The 24,498-nt window shown below is 44.2% G+C and overlaps 1 protein-coding gene across 1 annotated transcript in view; it reads left to right on the forward strand.

Annotated features, from left to right (window-relative positions):
• The window catches only part of LOC131572866 (glutamate receptor ionotropic, NMDA 2B), a 176,420-nt gene that overhangs the window by 130,672 nt on the left and 21,250 nt on the right, over nt 1-24,498 (forward strand). The window contains exons 5-9 of the mRNA XM_058826274.1: nt 13,884-14,092; nt 14,409-14,580; nt 15,260-15,413; nt 17,532-17,657; nt 20,564-20,793. Coding sequence (XP_058682257.1) covers nt 13,884-14,092; nt 14,409-14,580; nt 15,260-15,413; nt 17,532-17,657; nt 20,564-20,793 — 891 coding nt within the window. The remainder of the gene's footprint in view (nt 1-13,883; nt 14,093-14,408; nt 14,581-15,259; nt 15,414-17,531; nt 17,658-20,563; nt 20,794-24,498) is intronic.

Raw genomic sequence — 24,498 nt, forward strand, 5'->3', positions numbered from 1 at the left:
TGGCCTGAGATGCTGCTTTCAAGAGCAGGCTACCATAAGCTGAAGGACAGGCTGTATATCATGGAAAAGATGAGTTTCCTGAGGATTGCAAACACACTTGAATTTGCCCGTTGATTTAAGTGTTAACAATCTCTTTGTAGATAGCACATAGGAAACTCTGGAATCTTTTTTGCTGTTATGATTGATATTGCTTGAACTTTAATCATATGCAAGAGGCAGCTCAGCTTGTTGAATTCATTAATTGCTAAGGCGTAACATATTCACTTAATTGGATTCTCTGCTAGATAGAGATGTATTTATATGTATTTGTATATGTGGTTAGTGTATATATTTAGCTCCACAAAAGATGATATTAATGGAACGTTCAGGTTGCCTGGTGAAATAATCAGCAGACTGGAAGGGATAAATGTTCAGTCATAAGCACGTTCTTTTCTACTGCGAAAAAGGGTAAGGCCTGGATTACTGGATGTTCTTGGCACAGCAGTAAAGCAGCCAGGCCTACAAAGTTGGCACTGAGGAAGATTTGTACTTGTATGTTCCTTGGGCTGCCAATGGAGCTCTGTCCCACCACAGCGCCTGCCTTGTCACTGAGGACTGCTGGTCAGTCTTTCTCCAAGACTGCTTCTCCTGCCCTGGTCTCAGAGACTCCCTCCATTCCCTTGTGGAAGACAGCACTGTGTTGGTGAGCCAACAGCTCTCAGCCACAGCTGAGGACCATCCTTGGAGGTGGGCTGTGAGTAGCGCAGGACAGAAGCACTGTCGCCATCTGAGGAGGCTGCAGCCTCCTTCCCACCCACATCTCACCTCAGTGTGTGAAGAACTACTGTGTGGGACCTGGATGGCACAGTGCCTGCTTCAGAGCCATGAGGGAGAGCTGTGGCCTCAGCTGATAGAGCTTTATGTTGAGTACAGGAGATGAGATGCATCTGCTTCCTGGAGACTGGAAGGGGCAGGGCTGAGTACCACTGCATCAGCCTGAGCATTGCTGTGCTCCCTTTTCCAGGAAAGGTATTTTCAGAGAGCGAGGAATGACAGCTGCCTGGTCACTTGTGTCACTTCAGCTTCCAGAGCAGGTGGAGAAAACTCAAGAATGTTCTCTTGAGTTTTAGTTAATCTCCTGCATCAAAACTTGTCCTTAGCAAGTACCATATAAAATCCTGCTGTTCCATTTAAAGCCGTTGCTCCACATGCCTGACTTGCGGTACTGCTGCTCTGTCATTAATCAGCACGATTCCCACTGCTGCCTGCCGTTATGCCCAGCTGCTCTACACTAACCACCACTTCTATGGCAGAGGCCCTTCCTCTGATGTGGGGCGTGAAGGTGGTGTAGGTGCAGCCCTGAGCTGCATAGCTCCTCTGGAATGGATGAGTTGAGGCATCTCCTTACTGTACTGACCCTTGTCATTGCTCCCAGCTGTCAGATCCTTGTTCATGCCCCTTGCAACATGAGACTGATTATTCAGAGCCTTTAACAGAGGGAGAGCTGAGCTTCAGGAAGCTTCAGTGGCTTGCTTAAGGTTACAGGACAAGTTAACAGCCAGCACTTGGGTCCCTTCACTCCTGGGCATCTGAGGAGAAAGTGTCTGCTCTCTGCACAGCTGCTGCACAGCTGCTTGGGGCAAGTTTGCCCTGTGAAGCACAGCTACGTGTTGCCTGTGCTGGCATATGCTTGCGATGGTAACTCCATACGGTGCAGAGCAGTGCCACGGGGGTGCATCAGCACAGCATGGTGCAAGGCAGCTGCCTGAGCCTGGCAAGCTGCCTCGGCTCTCACCTTGGCCTTGCTGGGCTAACATGGCTGCATGGCACCACAAGGACTGTAACCGTGCCCATTGCATCCACCCCTACCGTGGTGCTTCTGCTGTGAGCTTACACAGACCAGACCAGCTTGGTCCTGTCCTCACCTTCCATGCAGGACAGTCCTCAAACCTCTCTTAGTCTCTTAGGAACGTATTGCTGTGACACGAGAAACCCGTCTGCAGCATGATCTGCCTGATTAGTGCCTTCCTTTTGTCTCACCTTCTGGGCATCATGACAATGAGGGACCTGCCAGCTTCACCCTCTTCCACCTTTCTCCAATGCACCTTTTCCAATTTGGCTTCTGCTTTCTTTGCCTCATTCAACCTCTTGGCAAGGTCAGTGATGCTTTTTTCATCATAAAACAGGATTGCATAATCTCTACATTGGTTGATTTTCTTGCTGTCCATTGCTGTTTCTTTATTCCTCTCTCCTCTGCCAGGGCTTGGAGATTCATGGATAGCTCTTTCTCCATCTTCACTAATACTTTCTTAGCCCATTTATTGGTTTTGTAATAGCTCGTGCACATTCAAGCCGTAGAAGCAATTACATACAGAAAATAAAACAACAGTGATTCAATTTTTAACTTGTGAAGTCAAGCTAGGAAATGCCAGTCTTGTTTCCCAGGCCACCTTAATTCTACTTCTTCAAGTTTCTTTGAAGTACAGGGGTTGAGGGAGGGACTCCATGGAGAGAGCTGCATGCACTCATTAATTAAAATTTGAATTGAAATGTCCACACACGTGGGATGGAAGAAACGCTGAAAAGGAAACTGTAAACCTGCCATTTTCTAATACTTCAGCCTAAATAAATTACCCTTAATATCGTTTATTTTATGGTATGGTGGTGGGTTTTTCATATGTGCTGTGTTTTAATTTGTTCCTTAAGAGGAAACCCCAAAATCTTTTCAGCAAAATTAATTGTTCATTTTCATGTATGCTGAGCTTTCAGCACTGACTGTTCAGTCCAGTGACTAACCTCTACTTGTTTCACAGACATTCATGAAAGCTCAAAGTGGTTTGCCTTTCTCCTGCATTCTGAGCAGCGGAGTGCAGGTGACCTTGAGGCACATTTAAACAGCTAGAAAAGAACCTGGATGATTTGTCCACATTTTGTGTGTAGCCTAATTGCACCTTTGCCTTTCTCCTGCTCTGCCAAAGCTGAGGTGTTGTACTTACTGTGGTACTGGTGGAGAGTCCACTGGGTTAGCTCGTAAAACATTTATGCTCAGATGCTGTTTGGACTGTCTGCCAGGATTTCTGCAAGAAAGTGACAGAAAAGAAATTGTGATTATTCAACAGTTTATAATGCAGCTAAGACAGAATAAAATTTGATAGGCCAGAGTAAAAATCATGTCCTTAGCCTCAGGGTTTTTGCCCTGCTGACTTTGAAATGCCTGTTGCAAAACATGGAGATGTTGGTTTTTCTCAGGGAACTGGCCTGAAGACTCTTGTAATGGAAAATGTCAGAGAATTTAATTACAGGCTTACTGCTTATCCCCTTATAACAGAGGTAGCTACGCAGTACACACACATTTAAATACACAAAGTCATCCACCTACTTCTAGACTGACAGAAATAATTCCATGTGTGGACTTATATGTCCTCACAAAAGATATCCTGCAACCTGCTGAGGGCCTTAGCTTCATTTTATGTCTCCAAGACTGCCTCTGTCATGCCTGTTCTCCTACTTTTAGGCTGAAGAAATGGCACAATATCTGTTTTGTGTTGACATGTTTATCCCAAAAATGACACACATATCTTTGATAAATAAGTGTTTCATAGGTCCATCAGGTCTGAGAGAAGGGAAGAATTTTATTTCTTTAAGGCCACGCTCCCAAGAAAAGAGTTCTCGGCTTAACTCTTCTTTGCTAGTTGGGTTGGCAAATACACAGCTTCCTCTCTCCTTTCCAAATCACTGATTTCAAGGTTACCTCTCAGTCCCTCCACATTCATGTCTCACTGTGCTCCTTTTGCATAGAGATGCCTTGCAGCCCAGATGGCCTCAGCTGGGCCCTTGGCAATTCTGCTTGGACTCCAAGCTTGGATGGGCTTAAGGTAACTGCTGCTGGGGGGTACCTCTGTGTGTGAGTAACTGTGTATGGGAAAGGAGAAAAAAATCTTTAGCAGAATCACTCCCTGATGCTCACAGAGCTACAACCAGTGTGGCAATAATGCACGTGTGCCATGAACCAGCTGTCCTGCTGGTGGGCTCCATCCTGGTTGGGCCTTCTCTGTAAGGTGTAGGTAGAGCTGGCATTAGGTCTTGTCTAATGCTCCACCCAAACTTGGCAGAATGCTGTGGTTTTCAAGCAAAGCCCAGCACTTGGCTGTAGCAGTGGGTCAGGTGGGGGATCCTGAAACTCATGTGGATTCTCTTTCTGGAGTTCTCATCCATCAGGAAGTCTGTAGCTTGAGCTCCTTAGGCAGGAGTCTCCAGCTGGGGAGTGCAGCCCACACTAGCTCCTGGGAAGCCCCATCTGGCCTGGCAGTCTCACAGAGAGGTTGATCTGCAGCTGCACAGGCAGAAGTACCCTGGTAAGTGCCACTGCTGGTGGAGATGTACAATGCTCACACTGCTGTTGCTTGGGCCAGCAGTTCATTTCAGGACAGAGGTGGACACTGCTGGGATGCAGAAAAGCCAGTCTATATCTAAGTCAGTGGGAACTGAGATAGGGGGAAATCACACTGCAAGTTACTCCCCCATCCCTGCAGGTTTCTTGACCTTTGACTGGTCCTGGCACAGGGGAACCAGACTAAAGACATGGCGGAGGCAGTGGTTAGGACACAGGTCTGTGCAGTGAGGACTGTGTCCATGGTGCACAGCAGTGACAGGAGGCAGGACCATGGGTGGGTGAGTGGGAGGTAGGGTGCTGATGAGCCAGGGCATGAGGGACCACCGTCCATTTCTGCTTACACAGGTGAGATAGAGGCTGTCTGCTGCTTTTCCCCACTCCCTGTCCCATGTGTTTATTGGGGAGCACCTGAGTGGATAAAAGAAAGAAGGGGGAGAAACTGAGTCAGGGCATGAGGATATTTACATGCCTTCTGCATAAAGGCAAATGATGGAGACTGTGGATAAGAAAAGGTGCAAAAATGCAGTGAGCAGCCTCTTTAACCATCCATGGGATAGAGGGGAAGCAGCAAGGGTGTCCCTGGTTGCTCCTATCTCACAGCTTTGCTTCCCATCCTGTCTCTTTGCAAAGCCAGGAAAAGAGACCTGGCAGAGAACCAGCATGCAGAACAGACCTGTTGTTTCAACTCAGTTTGGGGATCTGGTGGCAACTTGGAGGAGTGTTTCAGTTGGCTAGCCCTAGGGATGGCCCTGGTGCACTACACAAGACTTCCTGCCATGTTCCAGGTTAAGGGGGGGCTGCAAACTGGCACCCTGAAGATTTGTAGGTAGTGGGGCTGGCTGTGGCTATGCCAGTGTGAATCCAGACCCAGAATCCAGACAAAGGGTGTTCTGCAGATGAAGACAGCATTTGCACTCAGCAGCCCAGTGCTGTCAGTGGTGGGAGAAGAAAGAAACAGGGACTTGTGGCTTTGAAATTCGTTTCCCTGGAATCTGGCTCCCAACATGTGCAGTAATTCCTCTGAAAGAGGTTTGATCCTCCCCTTTCCAGCAGTGAGAGGAGAGCCGAGCACCCTGCGTCTCTCTGCCAGAGGGGTGTGCGTACAGCCATGCCAGTGCTGCTCTTGGCAGGCGTGCACCACTGCACAGGGGCAATGTGGGGCTGCCAGGCAGGGGCTCTGGCTGTGGGGTGGGGAAGTGTTTCACCCACTGTGACACCCCCCACTGAAAGGTGAAGGATCTCTCTCTCTGGTATTCTCAGAGATGCTTTTCAAGCAGTGCCTTCAGTCTTGCTTGCACAGCACAGGAAACAGTGAGATTTAGGTAACTCACCCCCTCTCTCTTTATGTTTTCTCTTCTCCTAACCCTTCTGGGGCTGGCTTCAACATTTAGCTTTTCTCAGCACAAGGAAATGGCTTTGGCCTTCTTCTGCATCTGCATTTTTGAGCATTTCTTCAGCTTCAGATCCCAAGAGATTCTGGGAAAGATATTCAATCAGTGTAAAGAGTAGGTGTCACTGCACACATGTCAGGGTTTTGTACACCATTCTACCGGACCCCTGTAGCAGCCAAAACTCTAAACTGTCTCCTAGACTGCAGAGTGAATTAGCAAGCATCCCTCCCTCTGTGTAACATGCTTTAGGGGGGGGAAAAAATTCTGAGTGAAAGAAATGAAAGCTCAGCAAAATGAAACTCAAACCCAGAACTCAACAGGGAAAGCCAAGGGGAAAAATCATTAGATAGGGCATTACATGCATGGACACGTACTGGATGCAGACACACACCTGCACAATGCGGATGCACTCCTAGAGACTGCAAAATGCTTACATAAAGCATTTAGATGCCTATACGTGCACATAAAAATACATTTTCTTTAAAACCTTTGTGGCTCCTGAACCACCTGGGACACAAAACATGCAATCTTACCAGTACCCCTGCCTCACAGTTCTGCAAAGGAGAGCACTAGCGATGCTTAAGGTGAAACCTTCTTTCACCTTAGATGAACAATGATGGAGACAGTATAAGCTCCCTGACTTTAGATTTTATTTACTGAACCAGAATCAGAAAATACTGTTCTTGGTGGAATTTGGGACGTTTATTGAGCTTCCCTGTCCTCACACAGTCATTTCAGAAGGGCATGATGGCTCTAAGTATGCAACACTCTTAAGTAAGAGTCTGAGTCAGGTGCTGTCACTGCCTGTTAGCTGAAGGTGGGTTATGTTGGATGGTAGTCAGTTTTCAGTATTTGTTAAGATATAAATTTTGTTCTAATTCTTCTTCCCAAATCCTAACACCTGATTTGCCCCTGCTAGAAGCTTAGAGTTACATTCTCCAGCCTACTCAGATCATAGCCCCCGCTACCATTAACAGCTTCCTCTCTCCTCATGTCTCCTATTTATGCCTGTGCTGATTGCAGTCTGCATTTCCATAAATCATGGCTATGTATGCATCAAGTAGCACTAAGGTCCTTGAATAACTGTGTCCCCCTGGCATCCCTGCTGCTCCAGCTTGAGCCAGCCTTGCCTGGATGAACCACTTTCTGGGATAGAGCACCATCATCTCCCAGAGGGGCTGGTTTTATACCTCTATTGAATTCTTGGTGCCTTCTAGTTTGGAGGAATGATTTAGCAAGGTAAACTCTTTGGCATTCTCACAGCTCTGATCTTTTCATGACACCAGTGGAGCCCCATAGTTCACGGACTTTGCAGAAGTCAGAAGTGCTCAAAGTACACCTCATTAACCTTCTCTGGCTAATCATGGCAGGGGACAGGACCTTAGCAACTGCAAAAGGCATATAAATGCACCAGGAAATAAATGTTTCAGCAAAAATGGCAAGAGTTGTGTAAATGCCAGATCTCAGTGAGATGGAAGACGGTGTTTCTGCAAAGAGCTTTTATTCCCAGAATGAGTTGTAAAGCAGGAGCAAGTACCTCACCCTGTCTGTATTCTAAGCTCAGCCTCTCTCCTTCTGGCATATGCTAGGTGCTGTATAAATATAGAGGGGAGAAAATCACACCATCTCCTGCAGCCTACATTTTTAATTGAAAGGCTATTAGAAGCAATTCCTGCTTTTGCAGGTGCAGTCAAGAAAGCATCCTTCCCCAGGTGGTTGTGGAAGGTGAACTTGAGGTTCAGGAAGGAGTGTTGTTTTTGTGTTAATTAATTTTGCGTGTGGAGCATTCACAACCATTTCTTGTCTGCTTTGGCTGATGTGGCTAATTAATCACCTTAAAGTGTCTGTAAACAGGGGATTTTTGCTCTTTGTGGCATCTCTTTTCCACCTGCTGTAGACCAGCCTATGTGAGGATACAGATCTGTAGTGTCGCAGGAATTTTGGTAGTGGGTGTGATGTCAGCACTGTGAGAGTCATAACTTAACCAGCTTGGGTGAAGGCTAAGAGGAATGTTTCATTCTCAGGGCACTAGAGAAGGTATTGCTGCTGAATGAGGGAAGTAGGAGCAAAGGAGTTGGAGGTATCATTAGCATGAGTGTTTGTGTTCATGTGGGTTAGCTGGAGGACAGAGATACGATGATTAAGACTGAATTTTGACATCTGCAGACTGAAAAATTGAGGGGAAAAGGCTTTTCACAGTGGAATTCCTCCTCTTACTTCTGCTTACTTATAGTCACTGGACTGGAAAGGCTCATCTGGTCCCATCCCTCTGCTCTAGGCAGCAAAATCATATAGCCCTATACAATCCAGTTGTGCTTCTTCTTGACCCCATTTTAGTTGTTTTCACAGCTACTTTTGGGCAGCTGATTCAGAACTTCCCCCTCTGTGGTTAAAATCTATCTTATTTTCAAGGGAAATTTCCTTACAATCAGTTGGTCTTTTTACTGGCATTGTTTTTCCTGCTTAAAAATCTCCTTTCTCCCTTGTGTTTCTGTCCCCCCTTTATTTATACAGAGCAGTCATATCCCCTCTTGGCTTTCATTTATCTAGGTTAGACAAGCTTTTTAATCTCCTTCTTTAGGACCGGCTCTTGGTTCTCCTAATCACTCAGTCCAAGGTTATTTCTGATAACTAGCTTTTTTGTAAGGTTCCTTGTTGCTTTGCCCAAACTGAGTGTAAAGCATCACGACCTATTGCCTGTTGAGTAATTTTGGGCTAAAGAAATATGCCACCTATCAGATCCAGAAAAAGAAACATCAGGGTGCTGCTGTGAAAATTTGCATTTGTTCTCCATCTAATCTCTGTGAAGCTAAAGACTCCCATAATAACTTAGTTCCTGATAAAATTTCTCTTTAGAAACAGTAATGACATCTCTATCCAGACTGAAAGCCAAGCCTGTGGAGCTGTAGATCTCTGTAGTTTGGTCCTCATGGAATATCTTGCACCAGCCTTCCAAAATCTATTTCAATCCAAAATGATTCTACTTTATTTATGCATGATTTATTTCTTCACAGTGTACTGCAGCATTAAGGTTACAACGTTACAGCATCCCTTAAGTCCACCTTTATTTTATGTACCCTGAGTAATGCCTACTTCCATTGGCAGTGTCCCAGTTATAACTGCTATTTCTATGGTGCTTCTAGAGTAGCCCTTTTCAAGTCCTGCCCAGTTGTTCTGGTTTTCACATGTCCTCATTCAGCATCTGTACCAATTCTACCGACAAGAACCTTATTTCTCCTTGGACTTGTCCTTCTTCCCAGAGGGCTTAGGTATGCTTCTCCATCAGCTATATTACCAATAACAGTCCTGTTTTCTTCCTCTTGTCCAGAATACTACCTTTACCTTTTCTATATTTGATCTTTCATTTTTCATGTATTTAAATCAGGTGTAAAAGTTATGTAAGATTTTTCCAAAGATAAAAGACAGGAAGTTTTCACATTTATACAGTTATACACATTTATACATTTCATGTGTATACCATTAATAGATACATGCTGTGTGTGTTCCCTTGTCTAGCTCTAGCCACACGTGTATGTCTCTTCTCACTTCCACAGTATCTGTGAACCTCGTGGCCTCTTCTGTGTTTATCTTCCCACTGTACCCCAGATGTAAAAACATGCCATTATCTCAGTTTTACACAATGTGGAGCCACAAGGGTGCAGATCGGATTACAGGGATTCTTGGTGGAATAGGGAATTTCTGCCTCCTAATTCATGCTCTCTGTTGTTGCTTTAGTGCTTCCCCACTGGAATGAATAAACTCCTCAGCTCTTGGGAAAAAAGAAATAAAAGAACCAATAATAAGGGAGGAAACATTGAGCTTTTGGGAAAATGCAAAAAGCAGTTCAAGTCCTAAGTGGGTTTGGAATGGTCCTTTTTTTTTATTATTCTGCAGATGAAACCGAATCCCTTTTGTTCCTTTTGCATTTCTTCTATAGCGGGGTGGGGAGAGCAGGAATTGAGATAACGTTGTAAATGAAAAGAGAATGGTGCAAGGCATGGTGCAAATAGGAGTCTGAATAAAATAATAACTATCAGGAGACTTCGCCTAGCTAGTTTTCCTGAAGCCTGTTGAAAAAAGAGCACCGGAAGGTTCAGGCTCTCTCCTGAACCTTCACCCTAAATACCCAATGCAATGTTGCCTAAGAACTGTATCTGAACATTTCTGATTTAGTTCAGAACTGTATTCTCCTGCCTAGCCCTTGAAAACCAAATTTCTAGGAGGTTTTAGTTTTCCATCTGTTGACACTAGTTATAGGTCTCTCCAGATGCTCTTGTGTTTTGAAGTCCTACCATGCCATATTAGGAGGAACTCGGGGATTTACTTCTGCCTTTGTTGGAACAAATGATTTTGGAAATCCATGGGAGTAGATTGTACTTGTCCATACTACCCATCTGGGTAAGGATTTTGTAAATTGTGAGACTGGATGCTTGTCATTTGAATAGGTGGCTGCTTTTGCCAATGTAGCTTATAAGATAGACACTGAATGAGACTATCAGCTCTTCTCTGTTAAAAATATCTTACTGACCTGATAACACTGGAAAGAGCACATGTAGGAGAATAAGGAAATACACTCTTCTGATATAAATTGCAGCCAGAAGATTTAGGTTAGACATCAGGAGAAAAACCTCACTTTTTTAATGGGAAGGATAGCTAAGCCCTGGAATAGATTGCTTGCGGAGACCATGGACTCTCTGTCAGTGTAAAGACAGGTTGGAGAAACATCCACCACAAATGGCTGTTACAAGCCTTAGCTTCCCTTGGGAGGAGAGAAAAGCCTCTGTGAAGAATTAGTTTCAAGGAGCTAATGTGATGCACCTTTCATTAAAGATGCGTATTAACATACTGCAGAACTCTTTTATTCTGGCTGCATTATACCGCGGTTAAGGCAATTTGCCAGCTGGCTCTAAGGCTTTCAGAAGGCTCCCACTTGTTTTCCCCTTGCATAGGCAATCTTGCCTTTTGTCTGCATGGGATAACTTATATGCTTAGATGAACAAATAGCATATGTGATTAACTTTCTGGTTTACAATAATTCTCCCTTTCTTTCTTTGCAAATGTCTTGGACTTCTACTTCCAGTCTTGTTATCTAAAATAGGATCTTATATTTAAGGTAAAGGTTAGCTACTCCCCTCCCTCAACACCTCCAAATTCATCCCCAAACCAAACTGACTACTTTCTGAGCAAGATCAGATAGAGCAAGGGACAGTTAAGGTGAAATTCTGCCAGGAGCTGTGTCCTGGCATAAAGTAACATTACATAGGGATTGGAGAATATTATTAGAAAGGAGTTTCTATAGATCCCTAGTATCTTTACTTTTACTGATTCTGTGACCCTTCAGGGCTCCTAATGGGAGTCTGGATGACTAGGCTGATTGGAGAACACCCAACGGGTCATTAAACTGCAGGGTGACAAATACTAAGGATGCCTGGGATAGTTTATTTTTCCTATTTTTGCTAGTTTATTTTTCCTATTTTTGCTGAGGCAAGCACTCATCAAAATCCAAGTAATAACAGTTCATAGGCTGTTAATACAAAGTACCTGAGACTTCAGAAATGCCTTGCTCCTCTCTGCACAGCTTGGTAGGTTATATTCTTTAGGAGTAGGCATCTTTACCTAACCAAATCTGTGACTTTTAATTCTGCTAACTTCTGTCCCTACAATGAATTGCTCCTTCCCTCTCATGGCAGATTATCTAGCATATGATACACATTTGTGTATACTTTATCTTGTACTGTCTCCATCCTCTGCACATGTGGTGTTTCTTATTGCCCACACGTTGCTTATGCCCATCCTTCTTTATGTGCATATACATTTGACCTTTGCTTGCATGTAAAGAAGTCTGACCTCTTTTAATTCACTATGACTTTCTGACTTTTCTTATTCATATCTGTACATGCATGGAGTTAAATGGCATGTCTGATTGTTCAGGTTAGCAATAAAATGTAACATTTGCACATATTTTTGAGACTATCCATAGCTGATTTGGAGATTTAGGTCAGAACATTTACTTACATCCTGTTTTTCTTCCTCTTTGGACAATTTAGAATGATTTTATTGGGATAATAAGGAATGGATGTGTATTACTCTATTTGCAGGTGAGATGATTTAGTGCACAGAAGGCTATGGCAGTGCTGTCATTGTTATCCTAATTTCATAATGTTTCTGTGTAGTACAACACTGTGAGACGTGCCTGGCACACAGCCTTATGAACTCCCCTTTCTGTCCCAGAGAACTGGGTAATTATGGGTTGGGTTTGCCTATCTGATCTAATTTATCACTTAGGGGGTTATATCATGCCTGTTACTGAGATATCTAAGTGCTGCTGAGATTCTGTGAGATGTCTCTTTCATCAGCCACTTATTTCTATGATAAGTTAATGTTACTGAGCTGAAAACTGGGCTGTTCCTGTGCAGCATCTTAATCACTGGTCCCTGCTGAGCCCCGTGTGGCAGTTACTACTTTTGGGGATTTGAGCTCAGTTACTTGAGAGCTCAAGTAGCACTGCAGAAATCTCTGGCTCAGATGATGATAAATTGACCTGCTTGGTGAATGAGTGGGAAGTCTAGGGCTGAGCAGACCCTGGATAAGCATGCGAGTCTATGCTCTTTTTTCCCTTAGAAATTCACTTTCCACATCCAGGGTTAGAAGCATGAGTACAGACCATCTCCATGGGTGGAGGGGGCATTAAGGGCAAACTCTTCTTGGCATGCTTCGCCTTTGGGAAGGCAAGACCTGCTGCCCAGACACTGTGCCCATCCTTTTACAACCCCCCCTGCCTTGTGCTCACTGGTGTGTTGTGTTCACCCTGCACAGGGATACGGGATGGATATAGAAACTGCTGTCTCTAGGTGATTTCTTCTGCCTCTCTTCTCCCCCAAGAAGCCCTCAGAGTGGATTTTTCTTTCCTGGCCAGATGAAGTGTTTGTTTGTTTTGAAGGTGACAAGTGTTTTATGTGAATTCTGGATACTCTCAAATGCCAAACCCCAGCTGGGCTTTGAATTTCACAGATTAACCACTGACACCTAATGAGCCTTTAATAAGTGTTCCTCCCTCCCATTCTGTCATTTAAATAAATAAATGACTGAAATTTGGGGGTGGTGGGAGGGGTGTTGGGTTGGAATGGAATGAAGCTTTTCTGTTTACCCGCCAAGCAGGTACACCGCTAAGAGCAGTCATGCAAGCTTCCCACACACCCACACTGCCTCTGCCATCAAGTCATCATGTCTCAGTCCTGGCTTGGAGGACTGGCTTTGAGGATCATGCAGGACACCTTCTTCTAAGGCCCAGTTTGCTTCACCCTCTCAGCTTTGGTTGCCAGCCAAGGTGCTAATTACTGTCAACTGTGATGGTGGGAGGGGGAATTGAGAACAAAGGCAAGACTTTGATAGTTGAAAGTACAGTTGATGTTCAAGTTTTCTCTTTTCCTGGATTTTTTTTCTTTTTTTTTTTTTTTTTTGCAAGAAATGGTTTTCCTGGGCAGTGGGTGAGCTTACATGTATTGTCTCTTTAAGGACTGCAGAGGCTTCTAAAGAAGCTTTCATTCTTAGCAGCAGGTATAAGATAATTGAGTCCCACCCCCTTTTTGACTACTGAAGATATGATCTCTATTCACTTAGGAAACAGAAAATTAAGTGTTCTAAAATTGCAATAGAAATTTATGGAAGTTATGAGAATTAGGGAAAAATAGCAAGATATAAAAACCACCATAGATACTCTTTGGTATTAATTTTCATCAGTCAGAAACATAAAACAATTCCTCATTTCCAGCTAAGGTATGTAACCAAGTCATTGTGTTCCTCTTGTTTGGCTGAAAAAGGTGAAGGACAGAGGTCTGCTTGACCATAGTTACAGTATTCCTGTGGTTATCCACTCACTCTCTCAGAAGGTGAGACATTGCAGAGATGAGAGAGCTCAGAGATCTTTCTTGTTCTGCACTTCCCTCTTGTTTGAATCCACTTACTCAGAGCTTTCTCCCCAGAAATGTCCCCATCTTACATGAGTCATGAGTATGGGTACTCCAGAATGGTCCTCTTACCCAGTCCTGCAGTAGCTGTGGCTGATGCAAAGGGATGGCACAATTTTAGAAGTCTGTCTTCTGTGGTTTGTGTCTCTCCAGGTGGGGAAATGGAAGGAAAAAAAGTTGCAGATGAAGTATTACGTGTGGCCACGCTTTGAGCTGTATCCTGACTCTGAGGAACGTGAGGATGATCACCTGAGTATCGTGACCTTGGAAGAGGCGCCATTTGTCATTGTGGAGAACGTGGACCCCCTAAGTGGCACCTGCATGAGGAACACGGTCCCTTGCCAAAAACGCATAGTGACTGAGTATGCACCCCTGTGTTTTTCTGCTCATCTTGGGCTCTCCATTCTCAGCAGAATGTAAAGTGTCTGTTGGGCCAATACCATAATAATCTATAATCATTTTTAGAAAATCACCTCCATTTTCCCAGCCTGTCCCACGTCCATTCACGATGGGCCCCTTTGGGCAAATCATTGCAGTGCCCCCTTCACCCTCTTGCACAGATAGGACAATATAAATTGTCCCCATTATGTAGTGGGAGGGGGAATTCAAACTGACAACAGAGGGGAATTACAGGAGTTTCTTCTCGTCTTTTAACCCATTATTATTGTGATGGTTCAGGAACAAAACTGATGAAGAGCCAGATTACATGAAGAAATGTTGCAAGGGGTTCTGCATAGACATCCTCAAGAAAATCTCAAAGTCTGTCAAGTTCACCTATGACCTCTACTTGGTGACTAATGGCAAGCATGGAAAAAAGATCAATGGGACGTGGAATGGAATGATTGGAGAGGTCAGCAGCAGAGGGAGGGCATGGTGGGCTTCAACTCTGGGCTCAGTGATGTAGGTCAGGTCTAGCCTCCCATCATTATTGGGTCCACTTCTGAGGCAGGGACAGAAATGGAAGAGACTCTGGAAATGACTGGCCTGCATTCTCTCTTGCCACTGAGTGAATTAATCTGCTCTGACACTCTGACCATGACAACCTTTCTTGTCTGACCATTAATTATTATTCTCTATGGTCTCACAAATTTGGCCTACACAGTCTTAGAAAGAGGCTGATATCCATTCACCACGGTTGCTGCAACCTAGATTATGCTTAGGTTGTATATAAGGTGAATAAAGAATGAAATAAGACTTTGCAGTGTTAGAGGGAGGATAAAGCAAGGACAGAAAAATGAGATAAGACGTCTTCTCCGTGGATGATGTGTTTATCCTAAGACCTCTGTGGATTTATTTTTTGTACACATACCAGCTTTGAGGGGAAGATTAATGTCTATAGGTTTTCTGAAAGAAGAAGGTGTCCTGATGAAAGATTAGAAAGGAGAGATGTTACAAACAATATAGGGAATGGGATTACAGGAGTAAAAGGATTGTGTTGAAAGGCAAGAGGATGAGAAAGGGCTTGACTGTGGTGCTTGAGGGCTGCCTTGTATCTATGTGTGATCTCTTTCTTTCTTTCCTTCCTCCAGGTTGTCACCAAACGGGCCTATATGGCTGTGGGATCCCTCACCATTAATGAAGAACGTTCAGAAGTAGTGGATTTCTCTGTGCCCTTCATTGAGACGGGAATCAGTGTCATGGTGTCACGTAGCAATGGAACTGTCTCACCTTCTGCCTTCTTAGGTACTGTTTCAGTCTAAAATTAAAACTTCAGCCAGTGGTCATAAAAAAAAAATAGGTGAAGGTTGCTGGTGATTCTTAGCCTGAAAGCTCTTTTTTGGGAGTACCTGTGGGACAGGTGTATAAAAATACACTGTGATGCTTTAGAACTGAATCCCAGGCAAGTAAAATCCAGGCAAATGCAAGTGCAAATAGGCACTGCCTATGAGTTCCAAGCCAAGGCATTTTTCAGCAATTGTATGCCTAATCCTAGAAAAACTGGGCTTGCTCATGAGACAGAGAACATATATGGCTATGAAAATTCAGAATTTTAGAAACTTATAATGTGGTGGAGGGGAAATAGAACACAGCAGAAAGAATTTGTAACAGAATGTATAGTAATTTAGTTGCTAGGTAAAAACCATTAAGATTGTCTATACTGTGAAAACTCATCAAAGCAAGACTTAGGTTTTGTGGAAACCTGACAAAGCAGAAACTGTGGCTCCAGAAACCAGCCAGGCACAGGTGGTTTTTGGTCCAGGCAGGCTGACGTTGGAGAGAGCCAAACCTCCACTGTGCCTGCCCAGAAGTGAAGGTCAAACAGCGAACACCGAGGTCGACTTTCGGCCTTCCTCCCCAAGCCCCCAGCCCATGACCCCCAGGAGGCATAGCAGCTAATACGAAGCAAGAGAAGGCAAAGTGGGCAGGCAGGGAGGCATGGGCTTGTGGGATCAGTGTGTATTCATACCTGGAACTGTCTTGACCAGGTACGCATGGTTTGGAGGAGCTATCCCCTCATGTGTCCCAGCTGGAAATAAAGAATACCACTTTACAATTTCGGTTGAAAAGTCCTTATTCTGAAAATCACTCAGAGCTGTCACATACACTGCAGCACGTGGTTTCCCAGTGACTCAACTAATAGTATGTTCAAGGAGTGTAGGCCAGAAGAAAATTGATTCAAACCTTATAGCTGGGACACTGTAATGCTTGGTGATAGCAATTGGCAATAAATAACTGCAAATTGAGAGACATTATTTGTAAACGCGTTGTTAACTTGACCCTCCCTTGACACCTAGTAGAAGTCAGACAACTAACAGACCTTTTCAAGAACAGTTGAGCCGTCGGTATTGTGCTGACACTGTGTCTTACAATAAAGGCATTTCTAATGTCCTTCAGCAATGGAAGGTGATCAGAGAATACAGAAATGATACTGCATTTCCCCAAGACATTCATGTCTTCCTAGTGTCTACTATTTGACTTTATAAAATACTTTATGATGTTACAAACACAGTAGATAAGTGATATAGTTATTGTCTGCTCTCTGCCAGAATCCTGAGCATGTTCACAAACAGAAATACTTTTATATGGATAATGATGTTTTCCCAGACCTTTTTAAATGTGAGTTTCATGACCACTAACTCTTCAGGACGTTTTCCCTTAGCAAGTCCACCAATATTGCTGGGGTATGTAGGAGCAATGTTAAAGTTACCTCCAGAATTTTAAACTGCAATTTAACTGAAGTTGCAATATTGGCTATACTCTGGAGCAAACTTCTTTCTTTCTTTGATCTGGTTCAGTCCTATCTTTTTCTGTTCAGGCTGGGAGAAGGGGAAAACCTGGCAGAGATCAAATACTTGCAGAACATGAACACTAACATTTCTAGAATGAGCCAGTGTTCCCATTGCTAGAGGGATGGAATACTAAAAATCCTACTGTCATTATGGCTGAACCTTAGAATTTTGGAGATGCTCTTTGGCTCGATCCATCTTGAAAGTTGGATGCTTGTCTGACACTCTGCCAGTTCTGCCTGATTTTCCCCACTCTCTCCAGATGGTGCTGGAGAACTTCCTGGGAACAATCTTTTATCAATGCGTTTTATTTTATCAATGCATGCCACAATGGCTGTGTGTGGTTCCAGATGGAGCCATATGTCACAAATGTAACAGTACGATGGAATGCAGTCATTACAGAGACAGAAACTGCAGTTTTCCCATTTCAAGAAGTTTTTCAGAATCAGGCTGAAGACTTTGTTCTAACTTCTGCTTTTCCCCAACCCAGTTTGCCCCACACTGGGCTTCTGTGGAGAGCAGAGGAGGTGAGGTGTTATCAGGTCTTTCACCATGGTTTTCTCTTCCTCTCCAGAACCTTTCAGTGCTGATGTATGGGTGATGATGTTTGTGATGCTGCTTATCATCTCTGCGGTGGCTGTCTTCGTCTTTGAGTACTTCAGCCCTGTGGGCTATAATCGGTGCCTTGCTGATGGCAGAGGTAAGGGGAGCTGTTTCTTGCTATGGTACCCTCTGGTTTCCAGTCTTCATTTGTTCATTGGGGCGTTCCTTTGCCTTGAACAGAGTATGGATCTAGCCCACTCTGAGCTCTGCATTCAGACTAAAGAGGATATGGATGGAGGGGGAAAAAAGGCTCTGAAGAGACCAGATGTATAATGGATAATTTGCTTGGCGTGAGAGACGGAGCTGTGTCGCCTTTCATGTCTAAAGCACATACCAGCTCCAACTTGTTTCTCATTGAAGGAGAATGGGCCCTGGTAGCCAGTGCTGGCAGGGCCTGCTATGCTGCACTCTCTGAGACAATCACAGGGCTCAGCACTGTCAATCCATCCTTCAGTGCTATATCTCCCTGGAGAGCAAGCCACTCTGCTGGCCTCCCAGCATAGTGCTATGTCCTCCAGAATCCACATCTGTCACCTGGTCAGGTCCTTCCCCTACTTGCCTTTCTGGCTTCCTAAGACCAACTGAGAGAATGGCAAACTCATTTCCTTGGGAGTGGGTAAAGAATTATTTTTCAAGGGCAGCAGGAAAGTTGGGAACAAGCAAGTGATCCATCTCTGTGGTTCTGATCTTCAGAAGGCAGCCAGATTAATTAAAGAAAGGCTGTCTGTCCTTCCTAAGATACAGCCTTTTTTCCTTTTATTGACATGAAAACAGTTAGCAAGTTGAGGCTTCTGTCACCTGCATATCTTCACCCCCTGGTGAATCAGCCCTTCAAACCTTTCTGGATTTATTGGTTCATACAGAATAGTGGGAGAGAGACAGTTACTGGAAAATGCACTCATTTACTCCCAAGTCTAGTGCTTTGAGTAAATTTATGCCATGAAATTAAAGAGGAGTGAAAATAAAATGTGTTAATGAGAATGCAGACAGAACCACATACATGGGGAAGTGGAGAACTTGTCTCTTAATGTGGAGCTGTGCAGGGCCTTTATGGGACCTGATCCTAACCCCATGGGTCTGTGGACACAAGTACTGAGAAACCCGAGGAGGTATGAATACAGATGTAGAACTGGAAGCAGTTTTTAATATGGGTGTGCAGTTGTGCAGTTGTTAAGTTAGCCGAACTGCAGCTACAAGTATCAATATTTCTGGGTAATTACGAAGATTATGGCATGATCAGACAGATATTATCCCTGTGAGATGAAATATGAAGATACAGAAAGCTGCTGCAGAGACTGCAGTGCTGATTTTGGTAATGAGAACCCTGGCTAATGTTACTTTGGCTGCATTTGAACTATGACAGTATGCCCCTGACGGTATGTCTCAAACACCTGCATTTTCTCTTTATGGACAGCAAGACTTTTGGATTGGAATCTCCCATTACAAACTTGGTTAGTGTCTGACAAAGTAATTTTGGAAGCACCTGGGGTGATCAGTGGAGAGAGGAAGGCTTTTAGAAGGGAACTTCTCAAGATTTCCTTCTACCTTACAGTCCCCACTGATGTTTTTCAGGCCATTCACCTTGTCCTAGTTTAGGGGTCACCCCAGGACACACCTGTATATCTTAGGGCACATTATTAGGTAGAGAGGGATATAAAAATACCACTCCAGCATGTAAAAAGACAAAGACTACCAAACCATGTTTCTCTTAGGAACTTCATCTCCCTGGAATTTAAAGGCACCAGTTTTTCCAGGTGATAATTCTGCTCTGAACTTGGTGTGCAGTTCCCTAGGTAAAAAATGAGCCCCTTGCATGGTTCAGTTGTATTTAGGGTAACACTTTACCTAACTAAATTTAGGTTTAGTGTTTCCAGATGATCTATGCTATTTGCTGCTCAGAGGTTTGGAGAGGCATGTCAAAACTTACTTCCCTTTTGCTGTTTTGCTGGAGTCAGTCTTAACAGGCAGCAGCACTAGGATACAATCAGCCTGCCTGAGGAGAGAAAGCATGGGATGCCGATCAGGTTGGCACCATTGGAGAAAGAACAAGATGCTTGAACTGTGCCATTCATCCTAAGAGGATCTTCTCAGTGTCCCAAGAGTGATCACATCTGTGTTCTTCCTCTCAGCTCTTCTTGTGCTCAAGTTGAGGAAATTCTGGGTTAGGTTCCCACTAATGGAACCAGCATGTGCTGGGGATACAAAATTGCTGGGAGACATGTGCCATTTCACATGTTTTCAGATCTAGTGCTTTATTAGCACACATGGCTTCTGGGGTATGAGTGAGCTTCCACACTGAAAAGTGAATGATGGGAAAATAGGAGCTTTTAAAACACTGGATCTGCTCCTGGACTATCTGGGGCAGACTTGCAGATTTTCTTAAGGTGGAACAAGTATATGTCACTGTCATATACCTTAGACACAAAATAGGGGAAGAGGGAGCTGTGTTCTTCTCTGGTCCGTGGATCTTTAACAGACTGAGTAATGAAACACTTGTGCAGCAGTATTTGTAGAGCCCTGTTATTTCAGATGGTGCTCTTCCTTGTACCTTTAGATATACAGTAAGAGCTATGTTTTACACAGGTGTAAGCTGGGAGTTTGAGAACATGACTCTTGAACAGCTGGAAATGAAGAATAGAATATTTCTGAGCAAATTCTATTTCTGGGGACAACACTTCAACCAAAATTAAATGTTTGGGCTTCTAGATACTTCAATCAAATGAAAAAAAAAAAAAGCCTTAATATAAGGCTTCAGTGGAAATCAATCACTGAGATAGAAAAAATATGGAAACCTGAGGACATTTTTAAGAAATAATTTTTCAGGTTGTACTTTGCTGAGATATGGTAGCATGAACTTAGGGGAGTGCAGCTGCAGGTATTCACCTCACAAAAAGGAATAAATTCTGCTCTTAACTCTTGAAATCAAGATGTGTATGTGACTGGAAATGCAGACCACTTACTCTCAGATGCTCACTGTGGGATCATGTTTCTCAATCACTCTAGAACCAGGAGGTCCCTCTTTCACCATTGGCAAAGCTATCTGGCTGCTGTGGGGGCTGGTGTTCAACAACTCTGTGCCAGTACAGAATCCCAAGGGTACCACTAGCAAGATCATGGTGTCAGTGTGGGCCTTCTTCGCTGTCATCTTTCTGGCCAGCTACACTGCCAACCTGGCTGCCTTCATGATCCAAGAGGAATACGTGGACCAGGTGTCTGGCTTGAGCGACAAAAAGGTAATGTGTCCACCCAAACCCTCAAAGCAGCCTTTTCCACAGAAGATGTTGCTTTAGCCTCTCTTCTTGCCTTTCATAAGGCAAGTGGGCAGGTGTTTTCAGAGTCACATCATAGCTTTAGACCCTAGTTTAAATAGCACAACTGTTCTTCATTGGTATTCAGTTGTACTTTTGCATGCATTAAGCACTTCAGGAATAAATTGTAAACAGAATTGAATTGTGCTTGCTTGCACGATCTCAAACCACACCTTGAATGTCAGCAAGAAACAAATCAATGGAGCTTTGGAGACAATGTGTATAATGGCCGCAACCTGTTTTTTCAGGATTAAATAATTTATCTTGGGTAGGAATGCTGGCCATTAGGCTAGCAAATATGATCTGTTCATTTATTCTGAAAACAAGTTCTGTCCATGGGGGTAAATCACTGTGGCTTTGATGATTTACTATTGCTTGCATTTGAAGTTATACTGTCATTTTTTCAAGGTGTTTGGAAGCTTACCACAAGAAATCATTTCTGTTCAGACTGCATTTCAATGCCTTGTTTATCTGCACAACATTTTGTCCATGCAGAGCATTTACTTTTGCTGGACTCTGAACACTTGAGGATTTTGAGAAGATTGCTGATACATGCAGAGTAGCGCTTTCTGGCTTGTGAGGGTGTAATGCTTTGCACACTGCTTTGTTTTTGTTTTGTGGTGAGGCTGCTCACAAGGAATTGAGTATTGTGAGGCTTGATTGCCCATGCTGAGCTTGTTACTCAGTCACTGCGGCTGCTTGAGGGGTCATGCCACTGCGGGGCAGCCAAATAGCAACGGGTTGCACACATTGCTGTCGGGGACAGCAGCAAGAGGAGGGCTGCAAGTGTCAGTTGCGGCTGCTGGGTTGGTTATAGTTACTGACTTTGTGTCCCTGATGACAGTCCAGAAATAATTTGTGGCCAGGCCTCCTGTGTGTAATGCATCCTGTTCAGCAGGATGGAAATTCTGTGATGGATTAATCATAGGAGTTTTTCTCACTTTTTTTTTTTTTTCCCCCCCCGGAATGAAACATGGCACAGAATAATACAACCCGTGCAGAAGTGCTCCTGTTATTTGTTTTAATTTTGACCTCAATCTGTTTCATACTGTCTCCTCATTTTCAATGTAGTGTGTTGAGGATGGGGTGGAGGGAAGGATGCTTTCCTGTGAGGTGGGGATTGTTGCAGAGACTCCTTAGAAGCTGTGAGCTCCTTCAGATTGAAAGATGATGTTCAAAACCAGCCAGCCCTATCAGAGGTAACATTAGTTTGTCATCAGTGGGTTTTCAACTGTCTGAGCTAAATGGGATAGTTTGTACCTGTGATCTAGTGTTTCAGGCTGTGCCTAGGCTCATGGAAAGAACATGCTTTCATTTTCACGTTTTTCAAGATATTCTTCATACCTGCAGAGCTATGTGCATGAAATATCATTTGAAAGCAGTGACTCCTGGAGCTTCATAGAGCCTTTGGATACAAATTTCTAGGCCTGTTTTAGTTGATTTCACCATAGGGCCACCTGTGTGTATTGGATTGAGGCCATTTTCTTCTACTTTTCTCTGCCAATGTACCTGTATTTACTTTTGCTATGCTAAAGCATATGTGCTTTTTTCCTTGGGGAAGAGAAAGGCCATAGCACACAGAGAATTGTGGTATACCTCAAACATAGCTGCTGGTGCAAGTACAATATTTGGGTAAGATTACAATCTACCAGCGCATCTGGAATCAAATGAAAATTGGCTGGTGAAACTGAAGGCCAACAGCTGCCTTTGGGCAATAAAGGCAGGTGGGACTAACTCCATCCAAAATAAGTGCGTGAATGAGCTTGGTCTACTGGGCTCGTGGATTTTACTCTCTGAAAATGCAAAGGGCCCTGTAGGATCACTCTTCTGAATCTCATCTTTCTCCTTTTCCAAAGGCTGCACAGTGCTTGCAACTCACTCACCTTCTCAATGCACTTCTTGGCCAGGATGAAGGGTACAGCCACATCCATGGAGGTACACTGTGTTCTACCTCATTTCTCTTGCCTGCTTAAAGGCAGTTCAGATTTTCAAAGGAGGCAGTCACTATTCAAAGCCAGGTGGGAAAGACCATTTTCCAAGAGGAAAGACTGTCGCTTCCAATCTGTTTTATCCCCAACGTATGACCGGGCGTCCACAGCAAAAGTCAGGCAGATTAGCCTCCTGGCCTTCTCCATCAGCTGGTAGGGGCACCTGTGTCCAGCAGAAGAACTCAGTGGAGGATGTACTCCAAGCCAATAGGCAAAGTGGAAATAACAAAAGGATATTGTTTCTACTTGCCTGGACCCATATTTGCTTGCAGATGTCTCTGTAGTTCAACAGTACCTGGGGAAGGTGTCCCACTGACACTGTAGAGCAGCCAAAATGCCAGATGCACTCACAAAATCCAATACTGCACCTGTCTGGGGTGCACTTGTCAAGGTCAGGCTGGCTGTACTCTGCAACAGCAACCCTGAGGGTCTCCTTGGACCCTCTTCCTTAGGTCTTGCCTGGGAAGAACCACTCCAAGAGGTGCCTACAGCTGCCGGCATGCCACTTCCCCAGAAAAGCAGACTGAAATGCTTCAGGTGTCTTAGGACTTGGATGATGTCTTGGTTGTGCCCCAGCATTTACTTCCTAATGGCATGCAAGACAATGACTATAGTCATGCTCCCACTGTGCTCCTGTGGAAGTTTGAGCTCATCTGTCTGAGATGGACTGGAGTGGATGCCTCTGTCCCAGGGTACCAGGTTGAATCATCTGGAGACCCCTGTATGAACTTAGGGACCTCTGCCACTCTCTCTCTGTCCCAGGTGATGCTCACCCTTTGGGCATCAACCTTTGCTGAATGCCACCCTTTGAGCATAGCTGGCTCAAAACAGGTGCCAGAGCTGATGCAGGAACCCACCTCATGATGGCTGTTAGTTCCCCCATGTTAACCTTGGGAGCTGCTAAATCATACATCAAGCTTTAGCTCTTAACTCTGGGCAGTTTGTGAGAGGAGAAACCTGCTCCTGCCTGAGGGCAGCACTGACCACATGAGTTCTGCAGGAAAAGTCCTGATCTTGACAGCCTCTCCTTTCCAGCTCCCTGTGCTTGTGGTGTGATGAACCACTTTCCTCCTGGTAAAGCAGCACCTTCCCCCTCCACCTTGTGCAGCAGAAGGGGTGGAGGTGGTCCTAGCAGGGGCAGTGCCAGCTCCCAGCAAGCCCAGCTGGACCATCTTTGCATGCTCTGCTGGGCTGTATCCATCCAGGATGCATGTGGGGGGGCTGCTGCTGCCCTGACCTCTGGGAAAGCCCCAGTGGTAAGAGGGCCTGTCGCAGAATACTGCAGTCAGCTCCTGGGTCTGGATTTCATCTGAGTGTAATCAGAAGATATAACCCAATTTCCATTAGCGGGAGAGCTTCAGACACATTAGAGAAACAAGCGCCTGCGGTATTTCAGTCTAACGAAGGCAATAAATACAGGAAAGATTATATAAAATGAACTAATGTGTGAAGTAATCTAATAGCTATACGTAATTTCCATTCATATACAGCAGTAATAGAATAAAATCAAATGTGGACAGCCAGCAGGGCATTTAAATAACATGATTTAGGAGGCAGTAGGTTAATAATAATAAAAAAATAGTATCCTTTCCTATAAATTAGTTTGAAATGCCAAAGAAGCTAATAAAGTATCAAAATGGTA

The sequence above is a fragment of the Poecile atricapillus genome, chromosome Z (assembly GCF_030490865.1).
Source record: "Poecile atricapillus isolate bPoeAtr1 chromosome Z, bPoeAtr1.hap1, whole genome shotgun sequence".
Taxonomy (NCBI): domain Eukaryota; kingdom Metazoa; phylum Chordata; class Aves; order Passeriformes; family Paridae; genus Poecile; species Poecile atricapillus.